At 38.5% G+C, this 18,001-nt stretch overlaps 1 protein-coding gene across 1 annotated transcript; it reads right to left on the bottom strand.

Moving 5' to 3' along the window:
• Positions 1-10,447: 10,447 nt before the first annotated feature.
• LOC149224314 (uncharacterized) lies at positions 10,448-11,314 on the bottom strand. Its single transcript, XM_089388147.1, has one exon. The coding sequence runs from the start codon at positions 11,312-11,314 to the stop codon at positions 10,448-10,450; it is 867 nt and encodes a 288-aa protein (XP_089244273.1).
• Positions 11,315-18,001: the final 6,687 nt, after the last annotated feature.

Here is an 18,001-nt window from a genome sequence, read left to right as displayed (position 1 = left end):
TCAATTAAAATTTACCCAAAATAAGACTTAACTCGACTTCACTCAACTCGACTCACATAACCAACTCTCTAATTTTAAATAACTCTCCATGCAAGAGTAATTAGCTATCTTTAACACTCATCCTTAATTATGAACGCAGGACTTATGACAACTCAAACAAGCATGTTGGTCTATGTCTAAACTAGGCTTATAGCAAGCAAGTTTCCTCTATGAAACTCAAATACATCTTTTGCCAATGGCTTGGTAAATATATCATCCTATTGATCATTTGATTGACAAGGCTTCAAGTAGACTTCTCTATTGCTCACAAGTTCTATAATGACGTGATATCTAGTATCAATATGCTTTCTCTTTTGATTAAACACATTGTTCTTGGATAGTGCAATGGTTGATGTGTTGTCACAAAATATTTTTGTTGATCCTTGTTGTTTCTGCTTGAGTCCATGCAATACTCTTCTTAACCATACTTCTTGACATGTTGTTGATGTTGCTGCTACATATTATTTTTCTGTTGACAAAAGTGTTACAATAAGATGCTTCTTATGCCCCTGAAATCACACTTGAACCAACTTGGAACACATAACCAGAAGTGCTCTTCCTATCATCCAAGTTGTCTGTAAAATCACTATCTGTATATCCAATCAAATCCTTCTTCTTTGTCCATGCATACATTATACTAGAATCTGTTGTTCCTACTATGCATCTAAGAATTCTTTTTCCTACTCCCCAATGTGTGTCTTTTGGAGTCTCCATAAATGTGGAAATCAAACTCACTCCTTGCATAATATCTACTCTTGTAGTTGTAAGATACATGAGGCTGCCAACAAATCTTTTGAATAGAGTTGGATTGACATCTGATCCTTCATCATCACTGCTTAACTTTGTACCTGTTGCAATTAGGGTAGTGACAGGTTTGCAATTCTACATCCTGAATCTTTTTTGACAAATATTTTTTTTTTTAGATTTCTCAACTTCTATGCCAAGAAAATATTTCATGAGACCAAGATCTCTCATCTAAAATTATTTCTTCATGGCTGCCTTAAATTCATCCAATTCAAGGTCACCTGTATAAATAATGTCATCCACATATAAGCAAACAATCAAAACTTGTCCATGTTCATTTACCTTTGTGTATAAGGTAGGCTCAATGTTGATTCTGTAAATCCATTCTTCATCATGTATCCATCATTTCTGCTATACCAAGCTATAGGCGTTTGCTTGAGTCTATAGAGTGCTTTCTTCAACCTGTAAACGTTATCTTCCTGTCCTTTAACTTCATATCATGGAGGTTGTTCCACATAGTTTTCTTCTTATAGAATTCCATTTAAGAAGGTTGATTTCACATCCATCTTATATACTTTCCAGTATTTTTGAGTTGTTGTAGCTAACACTCCTCTTACAATATCTAATCTGGCTATCAGAGAAAATGTTTCTCTAAATTCTATTCTAATTTGCTGCAAGAACGCTTTTGCTACAAGCCTTGATTTAAATATGTCAATTTCTCCTTTCTCATTCAATTTTTTCTTATACACCCATTTCACACCAATGAGGTTTTATCCTTTGGAAAATCAACCAAATCCCATGTACCATTATTTTTAATAACTTCAATTTCTTCATCCATGGCTTGCACCCAATTTTTATCTCTGATTACTTCTTCAAACAAAGAAGGTTGGAATGAAAACAATGCAAATTTTGAACCAACATCCAAATTATCATAAATATCTTTTGGAATTTTCATTTTTCTCTTACCATTGCTTGATTCATCAATTGATTGATTGCTGGGAGAATTTTGAACTATTGGTCTCCTTCAAGATCCATGTGGTTTAGAAAATCTTGGAGTCCTTCCTGGCATGACTGTGTTTGGTGTTTTCACTTGTGATTGTTGTTGCTCCTTTTATGCTACATCATCCTCTTCTATCAATGGCACACTTGCATAAGTTTTCTTATCTGTAGTCCCATTCCATGACTCTTTTTCTTTGAACATAAAATCTCTTCTAATTATGGTCTTCTTGGTGATAGTATTATACAATTTGTAAGATTTTGACTACTCACTATAACCATTAAATATGAATTTTTCACTTTTATCATCCAACTTAACTCTTAGCTCTTTACACATGACATGTGCATAAGCTACACATCCAAACACTCTGAGATGAGATACATTGCAAGACATACTTGACCATGCCTCTTCTGGTACTCTGATCATCACACTCTTTGTGGGAGATTTGTTTATCACATAAACAACATATGTAACTTCTTTTTCCCAATACTCATTAAACAAGTTTCTTCCTTTCAACATGCTCCTTACCATGTTCATAATTTTCATGTTGTGTCTCTCTGCTACACAATTCTTTTGTTGTGTGTATCTAGTTGTAAACTACCTTATTATTTCATGTTATTTGTAGTAATCATGGAATGACTTTGAATCATATTCTCCTCCACGATCTAACCTTAATCCCTTGATTTGTCGATCACAATGGTTCTCTGTTAAGGCTTTGAATTCTTTGAACTTTGCAAAAATTTTCAGACTTCTGCTTCAGTAAGTAAACCCATGTCTTTTTGTTATAATCATCAATGAAAGTGAGGAAGTAACAAATTCCACCAACCGAATGTGTCCTCATAGGTCTTCAAGATTTCGTATGAACAAACTCTAGTGGTTGTTTTACTTTATATGCAACTCCTTTCGGAAAACTCTCATGGTGTTGCTTTCCCAAGACGTAACACTCACAAGTACTAGAAGGTTCTTTGATGGGATGTAATCCTCTAACCATCTGTTTGTGCTACAAAAATCTTAAACTAGATAAGTGCAAGTGTCCAAACCGAAAGTTTCATAGCCAGTAATCATTGGAACATGTAACTGTAAAAGAACTGACATGATTGATGTAATTCATGATTAGATGAAAGAGTCTATTCCTCATCATCTTCACCTTTTCTATCAAATTCTTGCTTGGGGTATTGTTATATATAGCACACTCTTGTCCTTGAAAGATAACTTTTTATCCCTTCTACATCAATTGACGAACAGTTATCAAATTATGCTTGAGACTACGGACATAATATACCTCTGAAATTATCCTCGGCTCCCCCTTGCTAGGTTAGAATGTTGACCACTCATTTTCCATCTACATCCATAGTCTTGTTAGTGCCCAAATTTACTTTTGTCTTCACAAATGGATCCAAACTTGCAACCAAAATATTTCCTATCATGTGGTTACCACAACCACTGTCTAAGAGTCACACCTTTGCAAAACGTTCATGCATGGTATGGCAAGCTAGGAACATAGAGTCAATATTGTGTGTAGTGAGATTAGTTCTTTCCTTTCTTTGATCAAATTTATTCTTCTTGCAATCATGGGCATCTTGACCAAATTTATTGCAATAATAACATTTCACCTTTAATTTGTAAACTCTTTGATTATTATTGAAGCTTCTACTATTTCTTCCACTTTTATGTTCCTACTCTTCTATTCCATCTCGTTGAGCACCATGTCTTCTGAATCGTCCTATGCCTCTTGATCTACCTCTATCTCTTGAATATAAAAATGACTTTTGAAATTTGTTTCTAAATTGGAATCCTTATTTCTATCTATCCTTGCCCCATGGGATAGAAGTCATCCCATCAACTCATCAACTGTTAGCATTTCCAAATCCTTTGCTTCTTCTATGACTGCTACCACAACGCCAAATTTGGTAGAAAAATATCTGAGGACCTTCTCAACCATTGTTTGATCTTTAAGATAATCACAATAATCTTTTAACTTATTTTTGAAAATCATGACCCAATCCATGAATGAATTGATCTCCTATGTCTCCTTCCTCTGTAGACTTTCAAAATCTCTTCTAGTATTCCGCAACTTAACAATATTGACTTTGAACATACCTTTTAGCTTGTCTCCAAAGTATCTCATGTTGTCTTTGCTAAAGACGTGATCATAATATTTTGGAACAATACTCAATCCACTCCTTGATAGATAAGTTGTAATGCTTGTGCATTCTTCTTTTTGTATTTCTTCTGGTGTTCCCTCTTTGCATCACTGAGGGATTTTATAGCTGCTTCATATTTAGGTTCTGGAAATCCATCCATGACATATTCCCAAACATCCTAAGCCTTCAATTTGGTCTCCATATTAATAGCCCACACATCATAATCCTTCCTTGTGAATGGGGGTAACTATGGCAGGAAGTTTGATAAAATCATCTTTCTTCAAAAAAAATATTCTCTTCCAATAATAATGAAAACCCTTCCTTTTAAAAATAACATTTTGAATCTATTAATGAATACTTCTTATAAATTCTATTATAATAATCCCTTTGAAAAAATTCCTTAAAAAAAAAAAACCCTTTTACATGTCTTAGTAAATCCTTTTTAATAAGGCTTACAAAACCCCTTTTGAAAAGACTTTAACAAACCCTTTTTTAATGTGTTCCCTTTTAAACAGAGTATTTTCAAAAAACATACACTCAAGTATTTAATAAGAATTAAATCTAACACATGACTATTAATTTTCCATATGATATGCTTTCGGCTTGGTATTTTAAAATATAATGATCTCTACTTTATTAACACAGATTGTGATGTATTGAGGTCACATACTATTCTTGGCCATGATAAGAAGACCTGCATTAGTGCTCTAACACCACCAATGACAAAGGAAACACAGGTGATTGCAAAGGGGGGTAAGTTTGTGACCTATAACACGACTCTCTATTGAGCCCTTGTGTGTTATAATGCCTTATGTACCATTGCAATGTGTGCTGTAGCTCAAACAAGATAAAAAATATTTCTCTTCTCTCACTCAGTGATCGTTGTTAATCCACTCTCCCTAGCTCTTTGTAACCTTGCTCTGATACCAATTTGTTGGAAAGGCAGAGGAGGAAAGGCACGAAATTTAAAACACACACAATAAAATAATCTATGACTCTTCAATTGATCACACAAACTTAATGATTACAATGAACTTGGTGGGGAGTATTTACTTTTTTCAACTATCGAATCACCCAAAATAAATTAAGATGCAACCAAACACTGAATTTGATTTTATCCAAAATAAGACTTAACTCAACTTTAATGAACTTAACTCAGTTAACCAACTCTCTAATTTTAGATAACTCCCCATGTGGGAGTATTTAGCTATCTTTAACAAATATGAAATATAATATGGGACTTTAGATCCCTCCTTTTTATAGAACATATCACGAAAATTATATTACAATGAACTAGTACATATTAAAAAAACACACTTTTACCTAAATGTTTAAGTGTTACACTTCAAATATAAAGTGAGTCTTATTTTCATTGCACATTTTTGAACTGCCTTTAGAGCTTGTGAAATAATTGATATGCTTCATCTTGATTTTAAGTCACAAAGAACTTGGAGCTAGTGGTTTAGCTCTAAGACATTCATAATACATATTGCATGACACATATAGATAAAATCCCATCATAATACATGTTGCACCACACACATGTAGAACAAATCCCGTTTCACATTCTCTTAAACATGGGGCAAAACATTTTTAGCAAAAAAACTTTGTATTGTGTACAATGGTTTCTCCTATAGCCTTGGTGAGGCAAATCCTCATTCTAGAGGCTAGATATCTTTTTTCAACCATTGCATAGAGGGGCTGATCTTATTCAAGAGTGAAAAGTTAAAATGCATATGTTCTACAACTTCCTTTTCTCTTGGATGGTGGATTACTTCTTTTATACAAACTAATTAATTAATGTATAAAGTTATATATCTTGAATATAATTTATTATATAGTTTATGGGTGGATATTTAATGTAAAATGGTTATTTTTATTAAATAAATATTTTTAAATGGTTGGTATTTTTTTTTGCTAAGTAAGGTTAATCTATTAAGAGGAAAAAAAGATATTTACAGAGAGGTTCTGGCTGTAAACGAAAACAGCCTATCTCAGCTTGCCAAAGAACTAGTTCTAAGACTGCCCCAACAGAGGGGAAACAAGTCTGATAGTGCGGGAATTACAAAAAGAAATAGGACATCATTGAACATTTTCCTTGGTTTTCTGAAAAGAGCTAAGAAAACAACATAAAACTAGCAATTCGTCCTCCTGGATGCGCCTATGTGGACAAAAAAGAGGTGGAACCAAACGTTAGATGAAGTACCACCTGGCATTTCTAATTTGGTTGATGAACTCCTCCATGATAGGTTCCCCCACTACCGGGCAGCTCCAATCTTCACGGTTGTCTGGCTGAGATTGCTCGTCTTCTCCTCTTCCTTCAACCTGCTGTGTGTCCTCCTCGTTCATCTTGCTCATCTCCATGGCTGGCGTGGCATGCTAAGGCTCTGAATCCTCATGCCTTTCCCGCATAGCCTCCTTCCCTTTCTGCTTAGGTTGTCCACCATGCGCAATTGCCTTCTCTCTTCTTTCATTCCACTGGGCTCTGTCTTGACTCGGCTCCACTTTAAGCATATCGCCTCCAGGGCAGGGCATCTAGGTGCTCTGAACCGCTTCCTCGGAGAAGGAGATGGAGATGGTTGCAGTGATAACTGGTTGATTGAGAGTGTTGCGGAAGTGGAAGAGCGTGGTATGGGGGGAGTGGTGCTGGGGCAGAGGAAATGGAGCTGAGCGAAGGCCTGCTCTACCTCGTCCGCTTCTGGTGTTGGGATAGCGAGGATTTTCTGCACAGGAAGAGGGAGAGCCCGAGGTACTTCACCTCTGGACTTGCTGTCGAGAGCTACCACCCCTCGAGCTGCCCCTTTTGCTAATTAAACACTGTCACACCATGATGGGATAAGGAGCAGAGAGATCGCACAGGTACTCTAAGAGTGGAGAAAAGAGCAAACTTGGAGCAGGCGGAGGGCGCGACTTAGAAGTCAAGTGTAAACCAACAACATCCCATAACCCACCTTCGCCCGACCAGCGATGCATATGAAGCTTCCAACCGAGTCCATGGCTATACATGAAATTAACTACAACCACCTCTCCTTGACTGTCCCCTGCCATTACTTCTGCAATAAATGGAGCCAAAGCCCATCATGCGGGAGGTGATGGTCTGTTCCAAGTTCCGAATGTGCATGCTGTCTTCCCAATGCGTGAAGCCATGTGATCGCCCCTTCCTCTGTATTAGGCACGTCCCTTCCTTATCCAGGTGGTGCTGGGCTGGCAGGTGTCGTCCTGCTTTGCCGCACCCCTATCCCATCTCCTTAAATGTCAGCTGAAGCACCTGCATCTGGGGAGCCTGCATCCTTTTGGACCAGAATGTTGCATTCCTGTTTCTGTTCATGATTCTGAATTATATCTAGGGCCCCTGTGAGGAGAGAGTGCCTATTATCTACTCCCAGGTTGGCAAGGAGATCCGCTACCTTGTTGCTTTCCCGCCTAACATGGTTGAAAATGATTGCTCTGTTGGAGTTGAGAATATTTTCTATGGCTTCCAATCTGGCCTCAAGTCTCCAGCTAGTGGAGATTTTATTCGCATGAGCTCCATTGAGCAGTTGTTTGGCCATGTTGATGAGGATTTGGGAGTCTCCTTCGATCTCCAGAGGCTGGAAGTCATGGTGTTGGGCTAAGAGTATTCCTTGCCAGAGACCCTCCAGTTCAGCTGAGTTATTTGTGTCCCATCCTATGTTGCCGAAGTAGATTAAGAGAGGAGAACCCTTATGATCTCTGAAGATGCCGCCAAATCCTGCGTTCCCTGGGTTACCCTTAGAAGCTCCATCAAAGTTGAGCTTGAATCTGTGTCTTGGGGGGGGGAGCCAAAGATTCGTGCTGATGCTTGTTTTTCCAATAGGATTGCAATTGGGGATTCCTTGCTGGAGTTGGAGGTTCCAATTTTCCCATATGGTTTTCTCATTAGCCAGCATGGGAAAGTCATCCGGAAGCCACGTTTTAAGTGACAAAGTTTCTTCCAGGTTCTTGTCGAACTTGTCCCAGATGATTTCTGAGGGAGTGCTTTGGTCTTTGAAAATACACTTGTTCCTTTCTTTCCATATAGTCCATATGAGGAGGCCAGGTATGATTCTCCATAGATGGTTAAGGATAGCGCTTTTGTAGGGACTTTGGTGCCAGAGGCGTATGGAGTTGATGATGTCCTCAGATGTTCGGCAATTTCTTTGACAGCGGAAACTGGTTTTCTCCCATAGATGGTTGGCTAGAGAATAGGAGTCCAGGAGATGTTGTATCATTTCCTCTTGAGAATGACAGTTGGGGCATATGGAGGGCCCATGTATGTTCCTTTTTTTTAAATTGTCCCAAGTTAAGATTTTTCGGTGCCCAGTGAGCCACAAAAATATTGAGACTTTGGGCCAAATGCCCAGAGTCCAGACCCTTCCGCAGATGGGATCCTGAGGCGCATCATCTTGGCATTTGATTTTGTAAGCTTCTTTAGTGGTGAAGGAGCCCCTTGGGGTATATCCCCATCTCAATAAATCTTTACCTTCGGTGTATCTGATTCTTCATTTTTGGAGCTCTCTTTCCAGGTTTTCTCTTGTCTGGTTGTCGATATTTCTTATCAGTCTGTCAGGGTGCTTCCATTGTCTGTAGCCTTGGTTAATCTCCTGTGACCATTGTTGTTTGACCGTTTCCTTTTGTTGTTCCTCCCAATCATAGCTGGGCGGAAGATTAAGAATGTTGTCAAGCTTGGGAAGCTGATTCCAAGCGTCCGTCCAGAAACAAGCTATATTACCACTTCTGATCTCCCAAAAACTATGTTGTTGAATCAACGAGAAGTGTTGAATGGCAGCATTCCACATCAATGAGCCTTTCTCAACAAGGGTGAATTTGATTAGCTCCTCCATTGGTCTGTGGTTGGCGTATTTGGCTGTCTAGATGACCCCCTAGGGCTTTTTTGGTGCTGTAAGCCATTGCCACCAAATTCTCGCACCCATGATTTCATTGTTGTGATTAGGGTCTCTCAGACCTAAGCCTCCTTTTTCCTTGGGTTTGCATGCCGTAGTCCATTTAACAAGGGCCCATTTACGGTTTGTTCCATGTGTTCCCCACAGAAAGTTGCGCTGAAGATATTTGATTCTTTTGAGTGCCCATTTAGGTGCTGCCAGGATTGAGAAGAGATACAGGGGCATTGCCTGAAGCACCGCTTTGATAAGGACTAATCTGCTAGCTATGTTCAAAGCTCTATAAGTCCATGAGGAGAGACGAGATTCAAGCTTCTCTAAGAGCCTGCGCCAGGAGGCATGCTTAATGGCAAAGTCAATGAGAGGGGTGCGTAGGTAATTGGAGGGCAGGGTAGCTATGGAGAAACCAAGAATGCGAGCAATGGCCCGTTGAATGATGGGAGGCGCGTGAAAGAAGAAGATTTGTAATTTGGCTTGGTTGATGCTTGTGCCTGAGGCGTCTGAGAAGTCCTTCAGAAGGGCTTTGAAGATGGTAGCTTCTTGAACAGATGGGTATCCGAAGAGCATGTTGTCATCCACAAATTGTTGGTGGGTGGTAGCAGGGGTATTGTGAATGGAGATTCCTTTAAGAAGCTGGGAGTGAAGGGCATGCTTGATGAGTCTCCCTAGCCCTTCTGCCATTAGAACAAAAAGGAAAGGAGATAGAGGGTCCCCTTGTCTGATACCTCTGGAGGGGCTGAATGGTCGAGAGGGGATGCCATTAATGAGGAGGGAGAAAAAAGTGGAGGAGATTAAACTTTGAACCCAACGAACCCACATTGGTGAAAAACCAAAAGCATGTAGCATTTTTTGAATGTAAGTCCAACTTAATTTATCAAAAGCTTTGGAGAGGTCAATCTTGAGAATCATACCTGCCTGTTTGGAGATCTTGAGGGAGTGTATGATTTCATGAGTGAGGATAATGCCGTCCAATATTTGTCGACCTTCAACGTACCCTGATTGTTCCGGCGATATGAGCAGGGGTAACAGCAGCTTCAGCCTGTTTGCAATGACTTTAGAGATAATATTGTAGATGACATTGCAAAGTTCAATTGGGTGAAATTTATCCGGAGTGATGGTGCTGTCTTCCTTGGGGATGAGAGCAATGAAAGTTGAATTGAGCGAAGGCAGCAGCCAGTGAAGAGATCATGATTCCTCCACTACTTGCCATACTTCCCCTTTTATGAGCTCCCAGAATGAGTGGAAGAAGGTGGTGGAGAAGCCGTTTGGACCCAGTGCTTTGCCTTCCTTGAGTTGTTTCATGGCTAAGTCCAGCTCCTCGGGCATTACAGGTCGGAGAAGGAGTTGGTTGTGGTCTTCTGTGATGAATTTTGGCACATGTTGAGTAATCTTTTCTATAGCATTCCTTCTGTCAATTTGGGGTTCTTGTAGGACTTCCTGAAAGTAATTGATAAATTCCTATTTGATCTCTGCATGGTCCTCCACTCCCCCCCCCCTTGCTTTTGGATAAAGGAGATAGTATTGTGCATTCTTCTTTGTATAGTGGTTCTGTGGAAGAATTGGGTGTTTCTCGCACCTTCTTTCAGCCATCTGATTCTGGATTTTTGCTTCCAGAGAATCTCTTCCTACTTGTTTCTTTCCTCCATTTGATTATGTATGTGCTTCTCTCGTTCTAGAGTTCCTTCCCTGTACCCCTCTGTTATTATTTCTTGCTGGAGATCCCTCATTTCCTTGTTGAGGTTTTGTTGAGCTTGAAAGATATTGCCAAAAGTCTCCTTATTCCATCTTTTGATTTGGGCTTTTAGATATTTGAGCTTCTGTTGGAATTGGAACATTTTTGATCCTACTGACGGCGTGAAGTTGTTCCAAGATTTTCTGATGAAGTCTTTGAAAGCACGATGAGATAACAAGAATGCCTCAAATCTAAAAGGACGTCTGGTAGAGTTGCCTGGTTGCTTCCATTGGAGTGCTATAGGCCAATGATCAGAACCGGAGTAGGGGAGGATGGATGTTGAGAGGTCGCCTCCGAGATGTATTGCGTTATCCGAGATGAGGAATCTGTCAAGTTTCGAAGCAATTTGATACCTCCCAGCCCTACGATTGCTCCAAGTGTGCATGCCATTGGGTGTTTGCATGTCGATGAGCATGTTGTTGTGGATAAAATCTTTGAAGTGGTCCATTTCCTGATCCAACTTGGCCCGACCTCCCTTCTTTTCCTCTAACTTGGTGATCATATTAAAATCTCCACCTATGAGCCATAGAGAATGCTCCCTGTTGGAGTTGAGAGTTGCTATGGTGTCTAAAAGAGCAATTTTATTGGGAGCGTCTTGAGGAAAGTAAATGTTGGTAAGGTGACCATGTATGTTGGTGCCAATTATATGGAACTTTTCCTGGATGATATTGTGGGATGCGTGGAAATTTGACAGTAGTATTGCTTGCGTATTCCATGCAATCGCTAAGCCTCCAGATGCACTTGATGCATCCACTGCCATTGAGTGACATCCTAGCCATGCTTTTGAAAGGATGCTTCCCAGGGTGTTACTGTTGCACTTTGTTTCCTGTAGGAAAAAAATCTGGGGTTGTTCCTACCTTATCATATTTTTAATCATTCTGAGTTTCCCAGGGCTATTGAGCCCTCTTACATTCCATGAGGTGAGCTTCATTGTTCACTATGTGGAGTAGGCCTATAGTACTTCGTCAATTTTGCATATCTGCCTGAGTCGACCAGGATTTTCCCTACTGCTATAGTTCTCTGGAGATCTATCTTTATCCCCCTCTTTTTGGAATCCTTTGGAAGGAGGTTGCCATCCCATTAGCTTCCTGGTTGTATACCCAATTGTTGTTGTTGATATGCTCTAGATAATATAGTTTCCAGAGTAGTGAGCTGATGCTCTTGGATTTTGTCATACTCCTTCTTTCTACAAGCTTGCTCCAGTCCAAAAATGTCTAGCCCTTTTAGATCTATGCTCTCTGGTTCTTCATCCATATGCTGCACTTGACTGCTTTCCTCTGAGATAAGTGCTAGTTGCCAGGATTGATTTTGTGGTTCATCCATCTCCATGGCTTTGGATGTTCCTTCAGGGGTTTTCGAGTTTGCTATGGGAGTTCCGCTTGATTTGGATGGCGTTCCCTCTACTTCCATATCCTTTACTCTCCCATCAAGTCCCTTTTGGCTCTATTTGGGGGTTGCATTGTCATCCCTGGGGAAAAGAGACGCATGGGAGGATCCGGGGGGGGAAGGAGAGTAGAGGAGGAGATGGGCATGGAGCTGTGCTTCGAGCTCAAGGGTTTCTCTTCTGTGGCTTGTACTAGAATTTCAAAGCTATTACTCATGGAGGGGATAGAAGCCGTATCTTGTAGGGGTTTTTTCCCGGTGGAAGGTTTTTTGTGCACTCATTTGTGATTAGGGACCTTGGTAAAACCATCTTGGGCAGGCAGATCAGAGGGATCGGAGATAGAGGCTTTGGCATTTAGCGGAAAATCCCCGAAGAGATGCCCATAAGCATGAGATTTGCGGTAGCGAAAAGGTACATGTTCATAATCCAAGGGTTGAATCCATTCATAATTGTCATGAGAGAGACTTACCGAGTCCGGTAGGGCTTTATCCAGGCGCATGAAGACACAAATGTGGGCATAGGATGTGTATCTTTGGAGCTTCGTCTCTTTAGCTGCTTTTATGTATTCCCCCAGTCCATTTCCAATGTATTTGAGCAACCCTTCATCCCAATATTCCTCTAGAAGTGAATACATTCTGATCCACACTGGAGCTCAGGTGAGGTCTTCCTTATCCGGGTTAAATCTTGCTACCCAATCCCTTAGATACAATCCTACTGAGTTGAAAAAGTATGGCCCTTCACCCGCGATTCTGAACTTGTCTTCTAGGCACAAGAATATCACAGTGAAGAATCCCTGCGGTCCCAACTGCAATTTTATATGGCCCTTGGGTTTCCATTTAGCAGCGATCCAGCCATACAAGGCTTTTTTTGTCGGCCAGAAACCTATAAATTTTCCTATGAGTGCATGGTCCGTCATATATTGGATTCGTTCATTGATCTTCTGACCGGGCAGTTCTATCTTGGGTCTTTCAGTTGCTATTGGTTTGCATGTTTTCGAGGTGACCTTGGTCGTTTCCTCTGTCTTGTCTTTTCCTTTTGGTATTTCACTACTCTTTTCTGACTAACTGGCAGGTGCATTGGTCTTATGCTGCTATGGCTTCTCATTGTTATCCGCCTCTGCATGGATCTAACGAAATACTAGAGACTCCGTTTTCCGTGGTGGCGAGGTGTTGGATGAGGGGGAGGGCTTTGAGGCCCCCCCCTGTGGGGAATCCATACGCTTTGTTGTTATGCCTGCGGTGCTCTGTCAAGACCAGGAGGTCAGGCCTTCAGTGGGTGTTGTGTCGTGCTTGTCTGCGCCGTCTCAGAGAGTTGCCAGAACCCTAGTTGCAGAGCTCTCAGAACGTCCAAGCCAACCTCACTTTGCATAATTTAATGTTAGATACTTAAGCCTTTGCATTGATACTTGTCCTTCAATGGTTGGTATTTATTAATGGTGAGATCACAAGAAATTAGGTTTTTAATATTGAGAAACTTTTTATTAAGAGAAAACGATATGAAATATTTTGCCAAGTATTGTCATTATATTAAACTAGTTTACCCTTTGACAAGGCTCATGGACATTTCTCTTTCTTCTCAAATTATCCATGCAAATATTTATGTGCTATATGTTTAATATCATTTTATATTTATTTGGGTGACATTCATAATTTACTATATATATTAGTTAAGTACACTAAATGTGGTATTACAACTCTTTCCTATACCAATACTCATCATATAATGTCCCTAGTTCCTAATTACCATAATTAAACTTAGTTAATTATGTTTAGTGGATTTTTATTTTAGGAATGCATATTTCATTTTTAGGTCAAGCTAAACTAGATAAATCATAAACATAGTAAATTTATCTCATTTCAATTATTAAAAAACCTCCCCCACATCTATCTAGCGAACACATGCCTATAGGGATGATGACAACATGAGTGGGGAATAAAGAGTTGGATAATAAGGGATTCAATATGCAAAGGAGCTCTAATTTCCTTAGCCAACTATTTTTGTGATACCAAAATAATTTGTAGGAATTTTCCCCATTTCCAGTATCGGCATGATAAGCCCATAATTGAATGTAGTTGATAGAAGGACCACCTTGCACTATCTAATGAAAATTCATGAGTTTGAACTTCCTTTTTGTTGAATTTGAGGTGCATAGAACTTCAAATGCTTCATTATGTAAGAACACAATTAACTCTAGTTATGTATCTTCAGATATTGGTCTTGTGATTCTTGCATACAATGAACTATGTAATTTAGGCATCAATACAATACCCTAATAAATCAATCCTCCTTAATCATTTTTTAAATCTTTCCTTGATTCACTTGAGTCATTATGACAATATTTGATATTTTGTATTAAATGTTATAACAACATCCTTCTACTAACATATGATTTCACCAATGGAAACCAAATTTATGTCAATCTTCACTAAATCTATGGATATTGCTTTATCAATGAATTGTTTCTTATCTTCTAGAAGCTAATTCAGTAACAAGACTTCATTAGCAACACCCCAATTTTTAGTGTTAATCCCTTCTATTGAGGCCACTTTATCTTTAGTTTCAACCGTCATAGGCTCTTCCACAAATACATTTGATAACAACCATACATTTTTTTACATTGATTGTATCAATGTTACTACCCTTATCCATGATTTGGATTTTTGTTGCGCTTTTCTCTCATTTTTCAACTTCTTCATTTCTACATATAGAGCCTTAATATGATTTCTTAGATGAGAACATTCATGATATTTGGATGATAGATTCTTACTAATATTGTTATTCTTTATTTTTTGAGTTCTTTTAATATTACTATTCTGTTGTTCCAACTCTTTTATATAACATGAAATTTTTTCAAATTCTATATTTCTTTCTCCAATTCCATTCAATCATGTACAATTTCTTGATCTTTGCTAATAATAGTTTTGCTCTAATTTCTAATTTTCCCTTCTAAATCATCATAACTTTGTTTGTATGATTTGTCATTATATTTGATTATATCACTTCATATATGATCTATATATTCTAATGATGAAATTGTTTTTCAAGAATTTGTTGTGAATTCCTACCAACCTAGATCCATCTTAATTTTAGATCTATCAAGCCCCGAGATGGATCAAATCTCTCAAGGTGAAAACCTCTTTTTTGAGTAAAAAACTTGAGGAAAGGTTTTCACATCGAGAGATTTGATCCCTCTTGACGCTTGATAGATCTGGTGTAAGGATGTATCTAGGTTGGTTTCAGTTATGTGCGGCCAAAGAAAATCTATCAAACATATGATTATTTTTATCAATAATATGTAAATTCATATAATATTAATATAATAATCTTAAATATGCTAAATATGTCTCAAATTAATCTGGTCATTTAATTTTAAATGTTCTTAGATACCTCAGTTTGTTCATATGATAAATATCGTTAATAAGTTTAATCATGAAAAATGATGAAACACAAATTTTAAATGTAAAGTGACAATGTAATAGTGTTCAACGATAGAAAATGTGAATAATAAGAATATAGTCAATTACAAATAGACTTCCTTGTGATTAATCTCAAACCTTTTTCTTCTACTATTCTTATTGTCACCCTTATTATTTTTGTCATCTTTTCATATCGATTATATGAGAAGGAAAGGTTAAATTGTAAACCATTTAAATCTTTAGCACGAGCTATTGTAGTAAATATCATACCTTGTCTCTCTTTCTCTCCAATATTAGTAGGTTGAATTACTATAACACAAAAATCAATGTACATTGTCAATAATCTTTTGTTCTTACACTGAAATCAATGCACAATGTTAATCCAATCACTTTAAAAATAATGTACCAACATACATCCAGTTACATCAAATCAAAAATCAACATCTACACTGAAATAAATGCATTTAATGCAAGCAATCAAATAAGATTAGAAAAAAATTACACTGAAATTAATGCATCTAATGCAAGCCATCAAATAGGCTTAGAAATGAACATTTACGCTCGACTCAATGCATCTAGTGCAAGTAAGCAAATAGAATTAGAAAACAACATCTACACCGAAATCAATGAATCTAGTGCAAGTAAGAAAATAGGATTATAAATAAAAATCTACACTAAAATCAATGCATTTAGTGCAAACAATCAAATACGATTGGAAATCACCATCTACACTGAAATCAATGTATTTAGTGCACACAATCAAATAGGTCAGAACTCATCTACATTGAAATCAACACATCTAGTGCAAGTAATAAAAAAGGATTAGAAATCACCATCTAGACTTAAATCAATGCATTTAGTGGAAGAAATCAAATGGAGTTAGAAATCATATACATTGAAATCAATGCATCTAGTGGAAGCAATCAAATATCATTATAAACCAACATCTACACTAAAATCAATGCATCTAGTGCAAGAAATCAAACAGGATTAGAAATCACCATCTACCCTGAAATCAATGCCTCTAGTGTAGGAAATATTTTACCCTCTCTCTTCCCTCCATCTCTTATTCTTTGTCTCTTTGTCTCAACACCCCAAACACACATGCTCTCTTACTCCATATCTATCAATATCTTTGTCCCTCCCTCCATCTCTGCATATCTCTCTTCTTCCCTATCTTCACTTTCCGTCTATATCTCTATCTCCTTTTGTATCTCTATATCACCCCAAAAAAATATACTCTCTTTCTCCAATCTATCTATCTCTCTCTCTCTCTCTCTCTCTCTCTCTTCCCCTTCTCTCCCTCTCCCCTAGTTATATATCTCTTCCCTGTTGTTGTCATCTCTACCTCTCTCTCCATCCTCCTTATCACTCACTCTCTCTCTCTCTATCCACCTTTATCTCTCTATTTCTTTCTTCTTACCTCCCTCTTTCTACCCCTCCAACTCCATCTCTCTTTCCCTCCCTCTCGCCACTCTCTCACATCCTCTCTCTTCCTTCTTCTCTCTCCCTTTCTCTCCCACCTCTCTTTCTCTCTTCACCCTCCAACTTTGTTACTATAAACCAACATCTACACTAATATCAATGCATCTGGTGAAAGTAATAAAATAGATTTATAAACCAACATCTACAATGAAATCAATGCATCTAGTGGAAGCAATCAAATAGGATTAGAAATCACCATCTACACCGAAACAAATGGATCTAGTGCAAGTAATCATATAGGATTAGAAATCATCATATACACTAAAATCAATGCATCTAGTGTAAGAAATCAAACAGGATTAGAAATCACCATCTACAATAAACAATGCATCTAGTGCAAGTAATAAAATATGATTATAAATCACCATCTACACTGAAATCAATGCATCTAGTGCAAAAAATATTCTTCCCTCTCCCCCCCTCCATCTATATCTATATCTCCATCTATCTACCCTTCTTTATCTCTCTATCTCAACCGGCCAAACATACATGATCTCTCACTCTATATCTATCAATCTCTTTATCCCTCTATTCCTCCCTCCTTATCTCTCTCCTTCCCTCTCTTCACTTTCCATCTATATCTCTATCTCTCTTTTTCTCTCTATATTTCCCCCAAAACATACACTTTCTTTCTCCAATCTATGTATATATCCCTCCCTCCTACTCTCTCTCTCTCTCTATGTCTCTCTCTCTCCCCCACTTCTATCTCTCTTCCCTATTTCTATCCCCTCTCCCTCTCTTCCATCTTCCTTATCAATCCATCTTTATCTCCACCTTTCTATCTCTATTTATTTCTTCTTACCTCCCTCTCTTTCCCCCTCCAACTCCATCTCTCTTTCCCTCCCTCTCTCCACTCTCTCACATCCTCTCTCTCTTGATTCCTCTCTCTCCCTTTCTCTCCCACCTCTCTCTCTCTCTCTCTTCACCATCCAACTCCATTAATATATCCCTCCATCTCTCATCCCTCCTTCACTCCCCCATTCTCTCCATCTCTCCTTTTTCTCTTTATCTCAACTCCAAAGATACACTATCATTCTCTCCATATCTCCCTCGTCACTCCAAATATATCTCCACTTCTTACTCTCTATGTATTTCTTCTTCTCTCCCTCTCTCCCCCTCCAAATCCATCTCCCTATCCCTCCCTCTCTCCTCCTCTCTCTCA

The sequence above is a fragment of the Pinus tabuliformis genome, chromosome Q (genome assembly GCF_031772625.1).
Source record: "Pinus tabuliformis cultivar Carrire ecotype Pingquan chromosome Q, CPIR1, whole genome shotgun sequence".
Lineage (NCBI taxonomy): Eukaryota > Viridiplantae > Streptophyta > Pinopsida > Pinales > Pinaceae > Pinus > Pinus tabuliformis.
The sequence above is the reverse complement of the archived record's forward strand: the minus strand, read 5'-3'. Positions and strand labels throughout refer to the sequence as shown.

Coding starts and splice junctions, on each gene's coding strand:
- LOC149224314 (XM_089388147.1), bottom strand. CDS start 11,314: ATGGCAGTGGATGCATCAAGTGCATCTGGAGGCTTAGCGATTGCATGG.